This window comes from Podarcis filfolensis (assembly GCF_964270895.1).
Source record: "Podarcis filfolensis genome assembly, chromosome: 16".
Taxonomy (NCBI): domain Eukaryota; kingdom Metazoa; phylum Chordata; class Lepidosauria; order Squamata; family Lacertidae; genus Podarcis; species Podarcis filfolensis.
In genome coordinates this window covers 22,734,363-22,752,903 of record NC_139620.1, presented here as the reverse complement: position 1 = coordinate 22,752,903, position 18,541 = coordinate 22,734,363, and the positions used below count along the sequence as shown (strand labels likewise).

The 18,541-nt window shown below is 47.2% G+C and overlaps 2 protein-coding genes across 2 annotated transcripts; one reads left to right on the top strand and one right to left on the bottom strand.

Moving 5' to 3' along the window:
- Positions 1–499: 499 nt before the first annotated feature.
- Positions 500–15,188, bottom strand: ZMAT5 (zinc finger matrin-type 5). The gene is made up of 6 exons (XM_083590724.1): positions 15,003–15,188; positions 11,732–11,882; positions 10,704–10,766; positions 8,464–8,544; positions 3,898–4,009; positions 500–1,499 (listed from the first exon to the last, which is right to left on the bottom strand). Exons 2-6 carry the CDS (start codon positions 11,856–11,858, stop codon positions 1,370–1,372), a joined length of 513 nt encoding a protein of 170 aa, XP_083446850.1. The 5' UTR covers positions 11,859–11,882; positions 15,003–15,188; the 3' UTR covers positions 500–1,369.
- Positions 15,189–15,323: 135 nt separating this feature from the next.
- On the top strand, positions 15,324–17,473 carry UQCR10 (ubiquinol-cytochrome c reductase, complex III subunit X). Its single transcript, XM_083590772.1, has 2 exons — positions 15,324–15,525; positions 17,225–17,473. Exons 1-2 carry the CDS (start codon positions 15,385–15,387, stop codon positions 17,273–17,275), a joined length of 192 nt encoding a protein of 63 aa, XP_083446898.1. The 5' UTR covers positions 15,324–15,384; the 3' UTR covers positions 17,276–17,473.
- The last annotated feature ends 1,068 nt before the right edge of the window (positions 17,474–18,541 follow it).

Genomic DNA, 18,541 nt, shown 5'->3' with positions numbered 1-18,541 from the left:
CCTGGTTTTTAAGATCCTCAGAGCAAACCCTGCTCTCCCAGTAGACTGGACCCAATTGGCGAGTCAGGCCAATGATGATGGGAGGTGCAAAGCCCAGCAAAAAAACAAGGGCCACAGATCTCCCATCGCTGCTCTGCAATGAAGGCTTTTAAACAGACGGCATCTTGACAGGTGCCCTATGATGCCATCCCTGTCCTCAGCCTTGCCATCAGCACACCAAGCGCAGTGCCCACACCAGCTGCAGATCCCTGGCACACAAACAACAGCGTACGCATAGCAGCCAAGGGCCAAATCTTAAACACAACGCTAGGCATGTGCAATGTCACAGGGGTTAAAACTCTTGGCGTTCCCCCAGCACACATTTAAACTAGGCAGCAAAGAGAAGGAAGTCAAACAACGCAAGTTTGGACGCTCAAATGGTACTGCCGATTTAATATTCTCTCCCACACACGTGTCCCAAAATCTTGGTTCTGTAGAAATATTACAAGTACACAGGAAGTACAAATTTCAGCTGAACTTTATTTAAACAACAACAACAGATATTCCCACCCTCTGCAGGTAAAGCAAAGAATCCAAGTTGGAGGGACTGCAAAATCCAGGGAGCTACGGGGTTCTTGCTGGAGTGGTTGATGGCATCTGTGGGTTAGGATGGTTTTCCCGCCCCTCCCCATTTTCTTCTGCTTTCATCATCCAGAACGTTTCCTCCTTCTGAACTTTCTCTCCCAGGGTTGGTGGGTCTTAGCCCCACACCCACCACGCTTTGGAGCCACACTGTGGGAAGATGAGCACTTTGGATCTGGTTAATCCAAGGTGCACCCCTCCATAACGTCCCCCCTTTTGCTAACCCCCACAGTACTGACAGCGGAGCCACAAAGGGCAGAATAGGTCTGCCCCTCAGACCTTGAGATGGGACCTTTCTACCATAGGACACCCTTCCAAGGACTGCCAGAGCGAACCCTTCAGTGCCCAATCGGCTGACTTCTTCCATTAGCAATTTTCACATTTTCTTTTTTCTCACCAAACCATTACGTTAAATAAGGTCCACTTCGTTTTGATTCCCCTTTGCATTTTCCGCATTACATATGCATGAACTTGAGCAGCAGGACACCTGTCAATAATCAGAAAAGCTGAAGGATATACATGTCCATCCTGTATCAGGGATGGGAAGGATGTGGTGCCGCCCCAAGATTCCAGCTCCAATCAGCACCAACCAACACGGCCACCCTCTGATGAGGATGGGAGCTGCAGTTCAACATCTGGAGGCCCGCAGGTTCCCTGTTCCTTTTGTATTTCCTCCGCAACACTGGGAGCAAAGGCATAAGGGACACCGCCTGGTGCTCTGAAGGGCGTCCTGGTTGCGTCAGCATAGTCATCCCCATTGGAGATTGGGCGGGACCTGCCATCCACCAGGAGGCGGAGCCTGCAGGGAAGGTGGAAGATCCTGGACCGAAGGCCAACCAGGTGGATACTGGAAAACTGACTCTTCCTCGGAGAGGGGACTGAGAGAAGAAAAGCACAACATTGGAAATCAGATACTTTTTTATATTAAAAAAAACCCTACAAGACTCCATATTTCTACAGAGCTTTTGCAGGGCTCTGGGTGCACCACCAACATCTCAGTAACCTTTGCAACAACAACCCTGTGAGGTAGGGTCAGTGTCAACATCTCAATATTGCAAACAGGGAGGGTCAGACTAGACAGCGGTTCTCGCCCTGTGGGTCCCCAGATGTTGTTGGCCTACAACTCCCATCATCCCTGAGCTCTGGCCTTGCTAGCTAGGGGTGATGGGAGTTGTAGTTCAACAACATCTGGGGACCCACAGGTTGAGAAAGGCTGGAGTAGAAGAAGAAGAAGAGTTTGGATTTGAAGAAGAGTTTGGATTTGATATCCCGCCTTTCACTCCCTTTAAGGAGTCTCAAAGCAGCTAACATTCTCCTTTCCCTTCCTCCCCCACAACAAACACTCTGTGAGGTGAGTGGGGCTGAGAGATTTCAAAGAAGTGTGACTGGCCCAAGGTCACCCAGCAGCTGCATGTGGAAGAGCGGAGATGCGAACCCGGTTCCCCAGATTACGAGACTACCGCTCTTAACCACTACACCACACCAGAAGGTCATGGATTGGGCTGGAGTCACTGAATTAGAGAAACCCCAAGGTTTGAGATTTGAAGAATGCACTTCCTGGCCCACGGGTACAAGTTCTTCCCAAAGGACAACTTCCTTCTGTTAAAGTCAGATTGTTTTCTGTCTCTTTAGCTACCAGTTGGGATAGGTGGGACTTTTGCTGTTCCAGGTGTTGCTGAACTGCAACTCCCATCATCCCTGACCACCAGCCAGCCCGCTGGGGCTCATGGGAGTTGGGAGTCCAACAACATTTGGAAGTCTCAAAGCTTCCAGTACCCAGTCCACCTGCAGTGGCTCTCCAGGGTTTCAGACAGGGGCTTTCCCACACCTATTTGGAGATGCCAGGCACTGAACCACACTGGCGAAGTAGCTTTCCACTTCCCCACCTAATCCAATTAAGAACGTAAGAGCCTGGCTGCTGGATCAGGCCAATGGCCTGTCAGGTGGCAGAGGAAACAACCCCCATGGCAGGTTGCCAGGATAATAATAATAATAATTTATACCCTGCCCATCTGGCTGGGTTTCCCAGCCACTCTGGGCGGCTTCCAACAGAATATTAAAATCAATACAGCGTCAGACATTAAAGACTTCCCTAAACAGGGCCACCTTCAGTTGTCTTTTAAAAGTAAAAGAGTTGTTTATTGCCTTGACATCTGCTAGGAGGGCGTTCCACAGGGCTGGCACCACTACCGAGAAGGCCCTCTGCCTGGTTCCCTGTAACCTCACTTCTCGCAGCGAGGGAACCGCCAGAAGGCCCTTATCCAGGAATGGATAAGACAAGGAAAAGTCCTTACCATCTGCTTTTTATTCAATATTCACAGAGAGAGGCTCCCACTTCCTCATTTGTCATCTCTTCTACGGGTGGCGCTGAGGGCCCTTTGCTTCTGAGCCCTTTGATCTCCTACTTTCAAGGCTTGCTGGGTTCTGGGAGAGGGGAGTGGGTCTGGAATGCTTTCTAAAGACACTGTGTCCTTCAGCTGTGGCCCTCCTGGTTCTTCCTCCTCCTCCTCCTCCTCCTCCTCCTCCTCCTCCTCCTCTCCCATTTTTTCCCAGCTTTCCCCCTGATCTGCCTCTGAGCTGCGACCTTCCTCAAACCCCTGTTGTAATTCTGAACTGTCTTCTTCTCTGGAAGGATCAGGCGGTCTCCGCCATTCCACTTCTGCCTGGTCCCTGACATGACCCATCTAGTCCAGCATACTGCTGTCAGTTTCCAACCTAGGCAAATCTGCAAGCAGGACCTGAGCGCAAGAGCACTCTCCCGTCCCAAAAAGTGAAGTAAAAAAAGAATGGGAGTGCCTAAATGAATACCTCAAAAGTCACAGTTCAAGGACAGAAATCTGGCTGAGTCTGGAATAACCTTGTGAAGTGAAAGGATATGAAAGAGGGATTTATATCTAGATGTTAGGATAGAGATGATAACAGGAAGACAGGAAGACACAGTAAGAGATAAAGGAGGCGCTGTGGGATTGGTGGAAGTCAATGTCTTGTTGTTGTTTTAGTGTCTATAATATTAATTTGTAAGATATGGATTTGTTTTTTGTTTTTTGTTGTTGTTGCTTTCTTTAGTTTTCGAATGTTGATTTTTGTGTGTTGTGTATTGTTATTTTTTGATATCTTTCGTGTTGTTGTTGTTGTTTGGAAAATAGTAATAAAATTTATTTAAAATAAAAAAAGAGCACTCTCCCCTCCCGCATTGCTCCTTCCAACTGTGGAGGCAGAGCTTTGCCATCACCTAAATCTTGCGCCCCGCCCCCCCAGCTGCAGAGAGTGCATTACCTGTCAGTCTGAGCTGTGCCAAGCCGCTTGGCTCTCTTCTCCAGCCACTCATCAATGGTGCCAGGCGTGACGACTGCCTTGTCCAGCCGCTGCTCTTTCGCCCTCCTCTCTTCTGTTTTTTTGGAAAGACAGACAAGGGCAATCTCATTTAGCCCGACAGCCTTTCGCCCCATTGAACACACTCCTGGTTATTTCCCCTTGTATTCCTGCAGCTGACAGTTCCGGACCGGGTGCTGTGGTTCCCTTTACGGAACCACCTTCCCAGCTGCCGTTCCGTCTGCGATTTGGCCAGTTCTGGACGGATGGTTCTGCCTTCCCATCTTATCCAGTCCTCCACCTACGCAGCTCCAAATCGTGGAACAGCTTTTTTTCAAAAGAACAACAGCAACAACGTCCTTTGCCTTGGCAGAATTTGTACAGGCTGGGAGGATCACTGAGTGCGGTCCACACGGCAGTTAAAAAGAAACCGGGGAGAGGGCCAATGAGACTCACAGGTTGTGCACAGAGCAGCAAGAGAAGGGCCAGCTGCAGTTCCTGCTTCAGAAGGCAGGTCCATGTTGCTCTCCAAAAACAGACAGAAGAGCCACAAGAACATCAAAAGAGCTCTGAAGGATCAAGCCAATAGTCCAGCGTTCCTGTTCTCACTGTGGCTAACCAGAAGCCTTTTCTGGTAAACCCACAAGCCAGACCCAAATACAAGAGCCTTCTCTCCTCCTGTGGCTTCCCGCAACTAGAATTTAATGTTGTTAGCCGCTCTGAGCACAGCGTTGGCTGGGGAGGGCGGGAGATAAATAAAATTTTATTATTTATTTATTATTATTAGAATTCAGAAGCATTACTGTCTCCAACTGCGGAGGCAAAGCGAAGCCTTTGTGGTGCTGAACAGCTGTTGATCAGCCTTCTCCTCCACCAATTTATCCAGTCCTGTTTTAAAGCCGCCCTGGTTGGTGGCCCCCTGCAGCAGCGAGTTCCATAGTTCAATGGAGCAATGGCATGACTGCAAGGCACAAGAAGGAGGAGAAGGAGATTTGGAAACAGGTTTGATGCCTGAAGTATTGGTGCAACCTCGGCTTGCTGAGTTCATCACTGTGTGAGGAAGCACTTTTGTCTGTCCCAAATTTTCCAACGTTTGGAGTCGTATTTCCTAGTATTAGGAAAAAGAGGGACTAGATCTTGTGGGATCAAATTCTGCGGTTTATGTGTTGGGAGCAGTACAGTTGCTGGAAACCCCAGGAGGGACTCAAGTCTTTGCTTACAGGCTTCCCAGAAGTGGCACTTTGTTGGCCACTGTGAGAACAGGATGCTGGATTAGACTGACTATTGGCCTGATCCAGTAAATAATAATAATTATATTATTTGTACCCCACCCATCTGACCGGGTTGCCCCAGCCATTTTGCCCAGCTTCCATCTGATATAAAAAAATAATAACACATTGCACATTAAAAAGATTCCCTATACAGTACAGGGCTGCCTTCAGCTGTGTCCTGAAGATAATATAGTTACTCATTTCCTTGACATCTGATTGGAGGGCATTCTACAGGTCGAGTGCCACTACCAAGAAGGCCCTATGCCTGGTTCCCTGTAACCTCACTTCTCGCAGGGAGGGAACCGCCAGAAGGCCCTTGGAGCTGGACCTCAGTGTCCGGGCTGAACGATGGGGGTGGAGACGCTCCTTCAGATATACAGGGCCGAGGCCGCTTAGGGCTTTAAAGGTCAGCACCAACACTTTGAATAGTGCTTGGAAATGTACGGGGAGCCAGTCAGATCCTTTAGGACCAGTATGATGTGGTCCCAGCAGCTGCTCCCACTCACCAGCCTAGCTGCCGCAAACACCATGATGGCTATTGCTCTGCCTCAATGGTCAGAAGCAGCAAGGCTTCTAAACATCAGTTGCTGTAACTCACGGGAGAGAAAAGTGAACTTGTGCTCAGGGCCTGCTTTCTGGCTTCCCACAGGCATCTGGTTGGCCACTGGGAGAACAGGATGCTGGCCTGATCCAGCAGCCAGCCTCTTCTTACACACAGGCTGAATTTCTACACCCTTGGTTCAGGAATCTGCGCGGGCTTGGAGCTGTGGTTTCCCTGCCGCCCGGTTACGACTGGGGCAGAACTCGCATTCTCACCCTCCGTCCCTGAGCAGGGACACAGGACTCACACCGATGCCCGTTGCAAAACAAGCCAGGCATGGAAATTTTGCCTTGGTGACCTAAAGCAAGCCCCATCCCCAGGATAGTCTCTCCTTTCAAAGGCGGCCTGTGCTGTTGCTTTTCTACGGCTTTGGTGCATTAATGCATATTCGGGGAGAGGAAACATCCTGGCTCGTTGACATTAACAGCGCAATCACGGGGCCCGAAGGCAGAATAAGCCAGAGACAGCTTGAGTGATTGCAGGAGGCAGTCGGGAGGAAACGTTCCATTCATCAGCAACAAGAACACAGATTCCTGGGGGCACCTGAATACCAAAAAACTCAATGGGAAAGCGGGGAGAGAGGGACTTGGACAACACTGCTCCCCATAATAATGATCAGATCACCCTGCCCAGTCCCCAGAAGAAACCATTCCAGAACAGAATCCAAAAAAGGCATCTCCTACCACCTACCCCAGAGGACCCCTCCCACCTCCTGCAGCACCCACCCTCCCGCCAACCACCTGCTCCAAACCAAGACGGTGCCATATGTCACGCTTTTAAGCAAAATGTTAAACATTTTCCGACAGGGTGTGAAATTAACACCGCCACCACTCCAGCAGAGTGAAGGATCGCGCCAGCTCGGCAGTGGCAGCCAATTATTCTTCCAGCCTGCTGAATATTCATGAGTGCAGCCGGAGAAAGAGGGGGGAAAGAGGGAGGAGTAGCCAGAAACGGGTAACACGGAAGAGTCTCCCCACCACCACCCCCATCCACCCTACAACCTCTCTGGTTTAGGTTCAGGAGAGGAGCCAAAAACAGGCATTTTCTACCATTGTGGAATGCCCTGCCCCCTGCCCCATCCATCATCTACTCATTGTGTCATATGCATTGCAAAGACATCTTTTTGCCCAGGCTTTCCCTGACCCAGAAAACTGGCCCTGGTACTACTGAATTTCCGATTTGTTTGTTTGTAATAATGCTGCTTTGGTTTTTTTTTTGAAATGTTGCAGCTCCATTTTCAACAATACAGTGGTACCTCGGGTTAAGAACTTAATTCGTTCCAGAGGTCCGTTCTTAACCTGAAACTGTTCTTAACCTGAAGCACCACTTTAGCTAATGGGGCCTCCCACTGCCACCGTGCTGCAGGAGCACGATTTCTGTTCTCATCCTGAGGTAAAGTTCTTAACTTGAGGTACTATTTCTGTGTTAACGGAGTCTGTAACCTGAAGCGTCTGTAACCCAAAGTACCACTGTACTGTTTTTAAGTTGCCTTCATGCATACCGCTTAAGAGATGTCAAACTATCGAGTGGTTCAGAAATGCCTTTAAAATAAATGAATCACAAATCTCCTGTGTCGTGCCTGGCCTGGCCCTACACTTACCCAGGAAGGGTATAAAACATCTTGCTTACCCCCAGTCTGTCCAAGTGAAATTCATATTGCTTCCCCTCAAAGCGAGGCTTGGACAAGGCCCCCACCACCCCTGACTTTAGCCTATTTTCCATACTTACATAGGATGCTGCCTAATACTCAGTCCACCTAGCTCAGTATTGTGTACACTGACCAGCTCTCTGGGATTTCAGCCAGGCACCTCTCTCATGTCTACCTGGAAATGCTGGAGGGGATTGAATCTGGGACCTCCTGCTTGCTAGACACCCTACCATTGAGCTACGGCCCTTCCCCAAAGACAGTGGGATAATTGTTAAATTGTCAATAACTTCCATAAAACAGAAACGCTGCAGCCATTGCTCCCCACCCCCATCCAAGAGCCCCACCACCACAAAAAAAGCATTGTGGGTTCAGCTTATCTTGCTCAGAACTCCCAGGGAGATAGCAAAGAAAGCTTAACCCCAACCGAGTGCCCCTTTCTGCACAGTGGGGACACGAAAAATCAATTGCAGCAGGCTTGCCAAATGCCAGAAGTCTAGGCAGCAGGGTCGTCTTTGCAGGGGAGAGTCTGTAATTAAAAAGGTTTCGATTTGCGGAATCAAGCAGAGGAGGTGGGGATGGAGAGTGGTGCTCCCCTGCTTTTCTCTCTCTCTCCAGCTGATTCAATTATTTGCTTTTGCCCAGCCCATTTACCCTACATTGATAATCAATAGCTGTATAATTGGTGAACAAACACAACAGGAGCTGGGAACAGCTGCTCGGATCTCTCTGGCCTTCCCTGGCCTCCACTTTGTAGTGTCGGCTGCAGAGTGGGGGGCTGCGTTTGGGGAAAGATGTCCATCACAATGACCGCAGTCAAGGCTCTGGCAAGAAGCCAGCCTCAGTGCCATAGCAGGCATAATGTAACACAGGAGATGCTAGCTTGCTCTTGGCTTAAAGGCAGCCTAACAGTGATTTGCACAGGGTCTACAGAAGGGATTAGCACTTTTCCTTATGTTTATCCCACAACCTGTTAAGGCCACGGGTGCCTACGTTCTCCAGACCCCATTTACCTTGCACATGAGCATTCAGCTGCTCCAGATCTTCCTCCGTCATGTGGGAGAACCTGCAGTTAGGGCCGAAATCACACCGTCCTGCCGAGAGATCCAAAGCAAGCACAATTTTAAAGAATGAAACCACAGCCTCAGGGGAACAAAGGAGCTCACGACCACAGCAGGACCAAGAGCAGCATTCAAGAATTGTCAAAACTTGCATCACCCCCCCCCTTTCCAATCCTGGCAGTATGGCCCTTCCTGTGTACAAAACTCCATCCGCGGGATTTTTATATAACCATTTGAGCAAACAAATTCAATTATTTATTACAGTCCGCATCTATTGCCACCTGCCGCAAATTAAAAATTAGGGAGAAATAAATGCATTGCGACAGCTACTAGCTTCAGCGGTTTCAAAAGGGTGGGAAGACAAATTCATGGAGGCTTAAAGGTAAAGGTAAAGGGACCCCTGACCATTAGGTCCAGTCGTGACTGACTCTGGGGTTGCGGCGCTCATCTCACTTTATTGGCCGAGGGAGCAGGCGTACAGCTTCCGGGTCATGTGGCCAGCATGACTAAGCCGCTTCTGGCAAACCAGAGCAGCGCACGGAAACATCGTTTACCTTCCCGCCAGAGCGGTACCTATTTATCTACTTGCACTTTGACGTGCTTTTGAACTGCTAGGTTGGCAGGAGCAGGGACCGAGCAACGAGAACTCACCCCGTCGCGGGGATTCGAACCGCCAACCTTCTGATTGGCAAGTCCTAGGCTCTGTGGTTTAACCCACACGCCACCCGTGTCCCGTTGGAGGCTTACTGATAGACAAATAGAACCTCCAAGCTCAGAGGCAGTATATCTTTAAATGCTAGTTGCTAGGAGGTGACAGCAGAGGGACAGGGCTGCTGCCCTCTTGGAGGCTTCCAAGAGATATCAATTTGGCCGCTGCAGGGAATCTAGACCAGACAGGCCTTTGGTCAGATCCAGCAATATCAAAAGCAACACAATAGCCAGAAACAATAACAATGTGAAAAACTTTATGGAATAATTCAAAACATGAAAACTAACAAACTGAAGTTTCTGAAAGTCTCTGAAAGTCCTTAAATGAATCATGGTGCCAGACTTTACCCCGGTGGAGAGCAAGCTGTGAAGCTTTGCATAATCAACAAATTTCCAATTCTGATGTCCAACTCTGAACTCTGCTGAATAGTGCTTCCAGATAACAACTACTGTTTTGTTGAATTCTTCATCAGCCAATTAGTTCAACACTTGTAAGTAGAAAGATATGTAATTTCTACATTAACCAATCTTTTTTCAAATAGATATAATGGAAGATACCGTATTTTTTGCTCCATAACACTCACTTTTTTCCTCCTAGAAAGTAAGGGGAAATGTCTGTGCGTGTTATGGAGCGAATGCCTACGGATGGCGGGGGGATCTGCTGCAGTCGTGAGCAGAGGATCCATGGTTCCTCTTCCTTCCCTCCTCCGTGGCTCGCTTTGCTCGCTTTGAAACAGCAAAGCGGGAGAAGAGCCACTGAGTGGGTAGAAGAGAGGGACAGAGAGCCTGGTTACAAAGCACGGATCCACATGGATCCTCAGGATTTTTGCACTGGGTCACCCCAAATTCACAATCAGATCACATAGCATGTCCATGGCTACAGCTTGCACCAAAAAAATCACGCACCCACTGTTGCCTGAGGCCGCAGTGGTGCAAAAACATGGTTACAAAGCATGGATCCACATGGATCCTCAGGATTTTTGCATTGGGCTACCCCAAACTCACCGTCAGATCACATGTCTGTGGCCACAGCATGAACCACAACAATCATACATACACTGCTTCGTTTATAATATTTTTTTTCTTGTTTTCCTCCTCTAAAAACTATGTGCGTGTTATGGTCGGGTGCGTGTTATAGAGCCAAAAATACGGTACTCTGGAACAGTGCTCATGCGATTATACAAAGCTTCACAGCTTGCTCTCCGCTGGGTAAAGTCTGGCACTGTAATTCATTTAAGGCCTTTCAGAGACTTCAGTTTGTTAGTTTTGATGTTTTGAATTATTCCATAAAGTTTTTCACATTGTTATTGTTTCTGGCCATCGTGTTGCTTCTGATATTGCTGACTCATATTTTGCAACACAGGGGTGGGTTTGTTTACTTTGGTCAGATCCAGCAGGGCACCCCCCATATTTGATACTCTTCTCCCTGCCCCTGAGAACAGCTTCTTGGGGGCGGGAGGAGCCCAACGAAAAGAAAAGCATACCCGATAGCAGGAATTCCCGACACGGCTTCTTACTCTGCTCCTCCTGCAGGATGGTTGCATTATCTGTAGATGGCAAAAGATCATAAAAGCATAAAGTTGGAAAGGGTCCCAAGGGTCATCTAGTCCAACCCCCTGCAATGCAGGAATCTCAGCTAAAGCATCCATGACAGGTGGCCATCCAACCTCTGCTTAAAAGCATGGAGAGGATGATGATGATTATTATTATTATTATTATTTATTCCCCGCCCTCCCCAGCCAAGACCAGGCTCAGGGCGGCTAACACCAAATATAAAACAATTGATTGAAATACAACTTAAAAACAAGATTAAAATACAACATTAAAATGCAGCCTCATTTCAGCAGAAACTCAAAAACTTTTTTGGGGATGAGAAGGTCAAGTTTTCACCAAGGCTAACTATCCAGACTGGTCCTACGTGGGCCAGAAAAAAAGCCAGGGAAGTCCCCAAGTAGGAGTTCCGTCACAGAAGGATAAAGGGAAAAAGAAAGGGGGGGGGAGAATCAAGTTAATTCCAAGCCAAAAGCCAGGCAGAACAACTCTGTCTTACAGGCCCTGCAGAAAGAAATCAGATCCTGCAGGGCCCTGGTCTCATGAGGCAGAGCATTCCACCAGGCCGGAGCCAGCGTTGAAAAGGCCCTGGCTCTGGTTGAGGCTAATCTGACCTCCTTAGGGCCCAGGACCACTAGGGTGTTGCTATTTATGGACCTTAAGGGGTAAAATAAGGTGAGGGGGCCTCGCTCCACACATCCACTAGGGCAAGCAAGAGGCGTCCGACAAGAATCCCACCCAGGCTTACAATCGGGCGTTCCATATCCCCTGTCGGGGACAGCAGATGCCTCCGAATACCATTTGCTGGGACTTGTAAGTGGAAAGAGAATGCTGTCATTCTCAGGTCCCATTTGCAGGCTTCCCTTAATAAGCATCTGCTTGGCTGCTGGATGGTGGACCAGATAAGCCACAGGCCTGATCCATCCAAAGGGCTCTTCTTTCTTACCAAGCAGCCTCTTACCTCGAAACAGATCATACCAGACTTTCTTGGCCCGGAGGTGCTGAACCCCGTTTAGGTGCTTCTTCCTGTTGTGGAGGTTGTCCTGGAAAGAGCGGTTGCAGTAGTCGCAGAAATAGCGCTTCCCCATGGAGACGCTTGCTGAAGGAAACCTCTGCAGGGAAGATCAAATACAGTGGTACCTCGGGTTACATACACTTCAGGTTACATACGCTTCAGGTTACAGACTCTGCTAACCCAGAAATAGTGCTTCAGGTTAAGAACTTTGCTTCAGGATAAGAACAGAAATCGTGCTCCGGCGGCGCGGTGAAAGCAGGAGGCCCCATTAGCTAAAGTGGTGCTTCAGGTTAAGAACAGTTTCAGGTTAAGAACGGACCTCTGGAACGAATTAAGTACTTAACCTGAGGTACCACTGTATGCGTATGTGGAGTATCTAATTGAAAAACTAATAAAGATTATTTGGAGAGAGAAAAAGAAATTATCAGACTTTGGCTTCTTTTCCTTGACTGCACAGCTTTCCTACAGGTTTACTCCCACAAGATGTAGTGACTTGGGGGACAGCTTTAAAATGAGGATTAGACAAATTCATGGAACAGAAGGCTATCGTTGGCTACTAAGCCACAATGGCTATGTTATCTTCTTCACTAATGAAGGCAGTAAGCCTTTGAATACCAGTCACTGAGAATCATAAGTGGGAAAAGAGCTGGTGTGCTCAGCTCTGGCTATGGGCTGCCCAGAAGAAGCATCTGTTTGGTCACTCTGAGAAAAGGATGCTGGACTAGATGGCCAAATCCAGCACACAGGCTCTCGGTACGTTCTTACAGCTTCAGAGACTACAGCTCCCCCTCTTCCACTAGTCTCATTAACAGGCAAGTAATATTTATTTTTGCAGCCTAATACTATTTGTGGGCTCATTTCCCAGGCTGACTTAATAGGGACTATTGCAGTAATAGCAATCTCATCCGCCTATAAATCTGATCAGCATTACTGCATACCGCTTCAAGAGCCATGATGGTTGATAATCAGTATATAAATATTGTAAAAATTATTTAAAAAACAACAACAACATTACAGCTCAGCAGAGGAGACTAGTCTAATTTATGGTTGAGTCAGAATCATTTTGGGCTTCATCGATCAAATCAGCTCATTTGCTGCCCAGAAGGCAACTGAGACCTGCTTCAGATGCTGGGATGATGGTTGCAAATCGGCTGGAGTCTAGTAGTGGCACCTAAAAAGCTATTAAAGTCATAGAGGCACATGATTTTTTGAGCCAAAACTATAAATAAATATGGTGCTAGTTCCCCACCCATCCTTGAACTATTACTTTTGAATTTATTTATTTTTAAAATTCTTATAGCTACAATGGGAAAACAATTGCTCCTTATGCTCCACCTCAGTCACAAAGGTTCTCTGATGGGGCATTTCTGGTGCTTCCCGACTCCCCTGAGGTTCGGTTGACCTCTACTGGGGACAGAGCATTTAGCATATAATAATAATAATGATTTATTATTTATACCTCGCCCATCTGGCTGGGCTTCCCCAGCCACTCTGGGTGGCTTTCAAAAAAATATTAAAATACTGTAATACATCAAACATTAAAAGCTTCCCTAAACAGGGCTGCCTTCAGATGTCTTCTAAAAGTCTGGTAGTTGTTGTTCTCTTTGACATCTGGTGGGAAGGCGTTCCACAGGGCGGGTGCCACTACCGAGAAGGCCCTCTGCCTGGTTCCCTGTAACTTGGCTTCTCGCTGTGAGGGAACTCCCAGAAAGCCCTCAGTGCTGGACCTCAGTGTCCGGGCAGAACGATGGAGGTGGAGACGCTCCTTCAGATATACTGGATATAGTATATATACTTCAGATATACTTCAGATATAGCATGGCAGGCCCTGCCCTGTGGAACTCACTGCCAGTAGAAGTTTGACAGGAAACATCACTCCCTTCTTTCAGACATCTTCTGAAAATGGTGTTATTTAGACCAGCCTTTGCAACACGATTTTTTTTTTAACTGGTATTTATGGACATTTTTTGTGATGTTTTTAGTGATATTTTATTGATGTTTTCATTCTTTTTGGAACTTGTTTTTTTTAAAGAAGAATGCAATTTATAAAGCTTTAAACAAGCAAACAAACAATCAAGGAATTAGGCACCCAAACATGCCTAAGATGAGTCATACAAATGTTACTTTAAAACTGCTTCAAAATCTGTTTGTCTCTTCAGACACTGCCAGGTTCTTTGATGTTGTCTTTGCTGCAAAAATCTTAGCGCGGCTGCCAATCTGAAGTGATCTCTGCTGATGAATGATTGGTGGTAGAACATGTGTTCTGCAAGCCCCCATCCGCCAGTTCAATCTCCAGCATCTCCAGGGTTGTTTTGTTTTGGGTTTTTTAAAGATCAGGTAATGGTGAGAAAGGAACCCCAGAAGCTGCCCTACATACCCAGACAAACCTTTTGGTCTATCTAGCTCAGTATTGCCAATACTGGCAAGCAGTGAACATTCCTTGTTCTATCCGATCATACCAGTGAAAGTCTCAGATATATATATATAATTTTATTTTTTATTTTGGCAAAGTAATACAGTGGTACCTCGGGTTAAGTACTTAATTCGTTCCGGAGGTCCGTTCTTAACCTGAAACTGTTCTTAACCTGAAGCACCACTTTAGCTAATGGGGCCTCCTGCTGCCGCCGTGCCGTCGGAGCACGATTTCTGTTCTTATCCTGAAGCAAAGTTCTTAACCTGAAGCACTATTTCTGGGTTAGCGGAGTCTGTAACCTGAAGCGTATGTAACCCGAGGTACCACTGTAATAATAAATAAGAATAAAAATGTGCACCCCAACCCCGAGACCGTTCCATTGTAACTACCCAGCCTGTCAAAATTTCATCACCTCTTGTGATGGTTTTACCCCTGTCCGTTTTAACAGTACAAATTCTACAAACACCTTCCATATCTCCTCAAAATCATTTCTCCTGCATATTCCCCGTCTTACCTTAGCAGCACATGCTAATTTACCATTAATAGCTATTTCCCACACCTCTTTATACCGAAGTCTCAGGTTCAATCCCTAGCATCTCCTGCCAGGGCTGGGAGCGTCTCCTGCCTGAACCTCCACAGAGCTGCTGCCAGTCCGTGTAGACAATACTGAGCTAGGTGGACCAATGGTCTGACTCAGTATAGGGCAACCTGGATGGACAAGTGGGTCTTACCTGGTAGAAGGCAGGTAAATAAGAGCTATGGGAGGCAAGGAAGTAAAGCAAAATAGCCCAACAGGCCACTCACCTCCCTTTACACAGACATCACAGGCATCGCCCCTCACACCTGGTAGAGGAACCCCGCAGGCAACATCTCTATCTATAGTCCTCTATCCAACTAGCAGCTGTAGTTTGGGGCAGGGTTCTAAAATCCCCGGAAACCACACAAGACTACGACTCCCAAAGGTTTGAGTGCCCAAGGATCACGTGACACCAACCGTGGGGCATCCCGGGAAATGAAGTTTATCTATAGGCGGACTACAGGTTAGGGGGCTGGAGCGGGACTCCAAAGCCCATCATCCCGCGCGGGAAAAGGCTTCGTTACCCATAAAGCTTTGGCAGCCGGAGGGGCCGCCCTTGCTAGAGGAGGGCGAGAGCTGCGCGTGCGCGGTACCTGAAGGCTGCCGAACATGACGCTCGCCAAGCAGGTCTACCGAGTGCTTTTACGCCGCAGCGCTACCTTCGCTCTCACGGTCATAGTGGGCGCCTTGCTCTTCGAGCGAGCCTTCGACCAGGGCGCGGACTCCATCTTCGAGCAGGTTAACAAGGAGGTAAGTCGGCCTGTAGGGTCGCGCAGGCCCGAGCCGGGGACTTGCGTAGAACGCGGGCCCGGGCTGGGCGAAGGTCAAACGGGGCCTTGATATACGAGAGGCCCCGGCTTCGGGCCTCTCGCGCTTCTTCGAAACAGCTGAACGCCTGCTTGGGCTTTCTCTGTGTGTCTTGCATGGGGCCACCAGGAAGGTACGAGGGACAGTCTCCCAAGCAAGCGAAGGCCAAAGGGCCTGAAAGGATATGCAGCTTGCAATGACTACGGTCTGTTAAGATCCTTGTTTTATCTTGAGTGGTGACCAATCTTAACTACCAGGATTGTGAGCATAGCGGGGTAATGAAAGAATTTAATCAGTCACTAACGCACTTTAATTTATAGCAGAACTAACAACAGTTGAGACTACAGTTCCTAGAAGTCTTGGGGAGACGCCATGGCAGGTAAACTATAAACAAATAAGCTGTGCCAAGTCAAGTCCCAAGTGTCTACTTAATGCTGAATTACATGCATGAACTTTTATTGTGCTAGCCAGAGGCCATGGCATTGTTATTCTATGGTTCTTGCCACCCGTTATGATCTGTTAGTTCACCTGTGAAATTTGTAGTTCAGGTTGTGTAGCATCTACTTGAGAAGAACATGTGTTTCACCTTATACATGGAAGAGAACAATGGCCTGTGCTTTTGGGAAAGAGCCATAGGAAATGGCTGCTTTTGCAAATAAATCAAGGTCTCTTGCTCCCTCAAAAGATTTCAGCAGTTTCTCTCCTGCTGCCCAGAATGCTTGGAACTGCTTTCCAGAACACCTGTGGGATGCAATCTCATTCCTTCAAAATCCCTCAATCAAGCTCATGTTTTCTGTGAAGCATTTGCCACAACCTTCTAGTTTTCATGTCCTACTGTAACTATAACCTTAAGAATGTGTAGCTGTAATAATGGCATATTTTTCCTGTTTTATCGTTCTCCACATCTTCCCTGTGACAGATATTCAGATTGTAATCTCCCTGGGGCAGGCACCTATCATCTGCTCATCATCATTTTATTTATTTTATAGGCACTTTGGTGATCTATAAAGATAATAGAAATCAAGCATTCTTATTCTGAGGGGGTTTTTTTGCTGTTGACATATATCTGGATGTTTTATTCTCAATGTGGTTGTACTTTTGGGGGAGAATTGGGGAGGCCACAGCACTGATTTTGAGGCAAAGAGAGTGTTAAAGGCAAAGAAAGAGAACAGTTGACAAGTAAAGAGTGCAGTTGTATGAGAAAATGAGGATGCATAATATAGACTTTAACGCTGTAGTCCTAATTACACCTTTAGGGAGTAAAAAGGTAAAGGACCCCTGGACGGTTAAGTCCAGTCAAAGGTGACTATGGAGTGCAGCGCTCATCTCGCTTTTGAGGATGGAGTAAGTTCAGTTCAACAGGACTTCTGAATGAACATATTTACTGGAATGATGACACTCCTATCATGTTCAGGTTATCAAAGCAGATGTACATCTTGTTACCTCTGTTGTCACCTTTATTTGAAATCACCTTGGGAGTACTATTGAGTGGCATTGCTGTGCTTTGCAAAATACCACCCATTAATCCTGGTGGCAGTAAGCAGTGGACTGTGCCAGGTTGTAGTATTCTGTTCAGTTGCAAACAAGCATTCCTGAGGTTGTTGCTTAAGATTACTGTATTCTTGTGTCTCTTATGATGCAGAAACTCTGGAAGCACATCAAGCACAAGTACGAAGAGCCACGTGACGAGTGAAGCAGAGATGCTGGATTCCTGATGGATCTTCTGTGATCTTCACTACAAGCTCCTCTTCTTGACCACCAGCTGCTGAGGCAGAAAATGTTTGTCCATATGTGGCAGTTTGAGCCAGAGTGCATCCTCCCAAGAACAAGCTACCTGGGCTTATGAACTTATTGTGCTGAAATGTAGCTTAATAAAATACATTCTAAGACATTGTATACTTCAGACCTTCTGTTTTAATTTCCTCTGAGCTGATTCCTTAGAAATGTGGGACTTTAGCTCTCTATTTTTGGATAAAGAAAAAAAATCAATGAAAAGCATGTCATTCTGTGCTTGCTCTCACCTAAAAATCTGCAGGCATTTATAGGCTTAAGGCTAGTTTAAGTGTCTGCTTTCTAAATACTCGTTTATTTGGAAAGCCTCAAATAGAGTGATGCAAAATCTTCAAGCAGATCTGCACTGAATGGGGCTGCTTTCTGTTCAGGGTGCCAACCTTGCCCTCCATCAGGTTGGTTAACCTGCGATCCTCTAGAAGTTGTTGGAATACAGCTCACATCATCCCAGACCACTGATTGACCATGCTGGCTGGGGATGAAGACAGTTAAGAGTTAAACCTATGGAGGGGCACAGGTTAGACCCACTCCTGCTCTATAAGGCGAAGAGGCTCAAGCAGAGCATTCCACTACCGTCCTCCACCACAGGTTTACTCTGGAAGATGGCCATTGATGCAGAACCTGTGCCCCCCCCCCATTGCTAGACTACAACTCCCATCATCCCTAACCACTGGCTATGCTAGGTGGACCTGGTGGAAGTTTAGCAGCAGCTGGAGAGCCACAGGTTCCCCACACCAGATGTAGACTACTGAGCTAGATGCACCAATGGCCTGACCCTGCTATAAGCCAGATTCCTTTGTTCTTAACTCTTTTAACTCTGTTTGCTACAGTGCTGGACAAATGGAAAAAAATCTTCCCTTCCTAACTTTTAATAGCTGCTGACACTTCATGATCAATGCAGACAAGGTAAAACTATTATGCAGGAACTGACCAAATCAGCAAAAGCTCACTCTATGCTACCTTTCTTTTGGCTGATTTCCATGCTGCAGTATTGACTGAAAATGCCATCCTATCAGATTTCAAGTGCCTGTTCTTGGGGTCCGCCTGCTGGTTCACTTCACTGATTCAAATCTTGGCACTAGACTTAACGTGGAATTACATTAGGTAAGGTTCGTTGCTAAAGAACATCCAACTGACAGGCTGAAGTTTTGGTTCCTTACGAGAAAAT

Excerpts from the sequence above, each read along its gene's own strand:
- ZMAT5 (XM_083590724.1), bottom strand. The coding sequence starts at position 11,858 with ATGGGGAAGCGCTATTTCTGCGACTACTGCAACCGCTCTTTCCAGGAC. Across the intron at positions 10,767-11,731 it reads CTGGTATGATCTGTTTCGAG|ATAATGCAACCATCCTGCAG; the intron begins GTAAGAGGCTGC and ends TGCCATCTACAG. Across the intron at positions 1,500-3,897 it reads GGCACAGCTCAGACTGACAG|TCCCCTCTCCGAGGAAGAGT; the intron begins GTAATGCACTCT and ends TTCTTCTCTCAG.
- UQCR10 (XM_083590772.1), top strand. The coding sequence starts at position 15,385 with ATGACGCTCGCCAAGCAGGTCTACCGAGTGCTTTTACGCCGCAGCGCT. Across the intron at positions 15,526-17,224 it reads TCGAGCAGGTTAACAAGGAG|AAACTCTGGAAGCACATCAA; the intron begins GTAAGTCGGCCT and ends CTTATGATGCAG.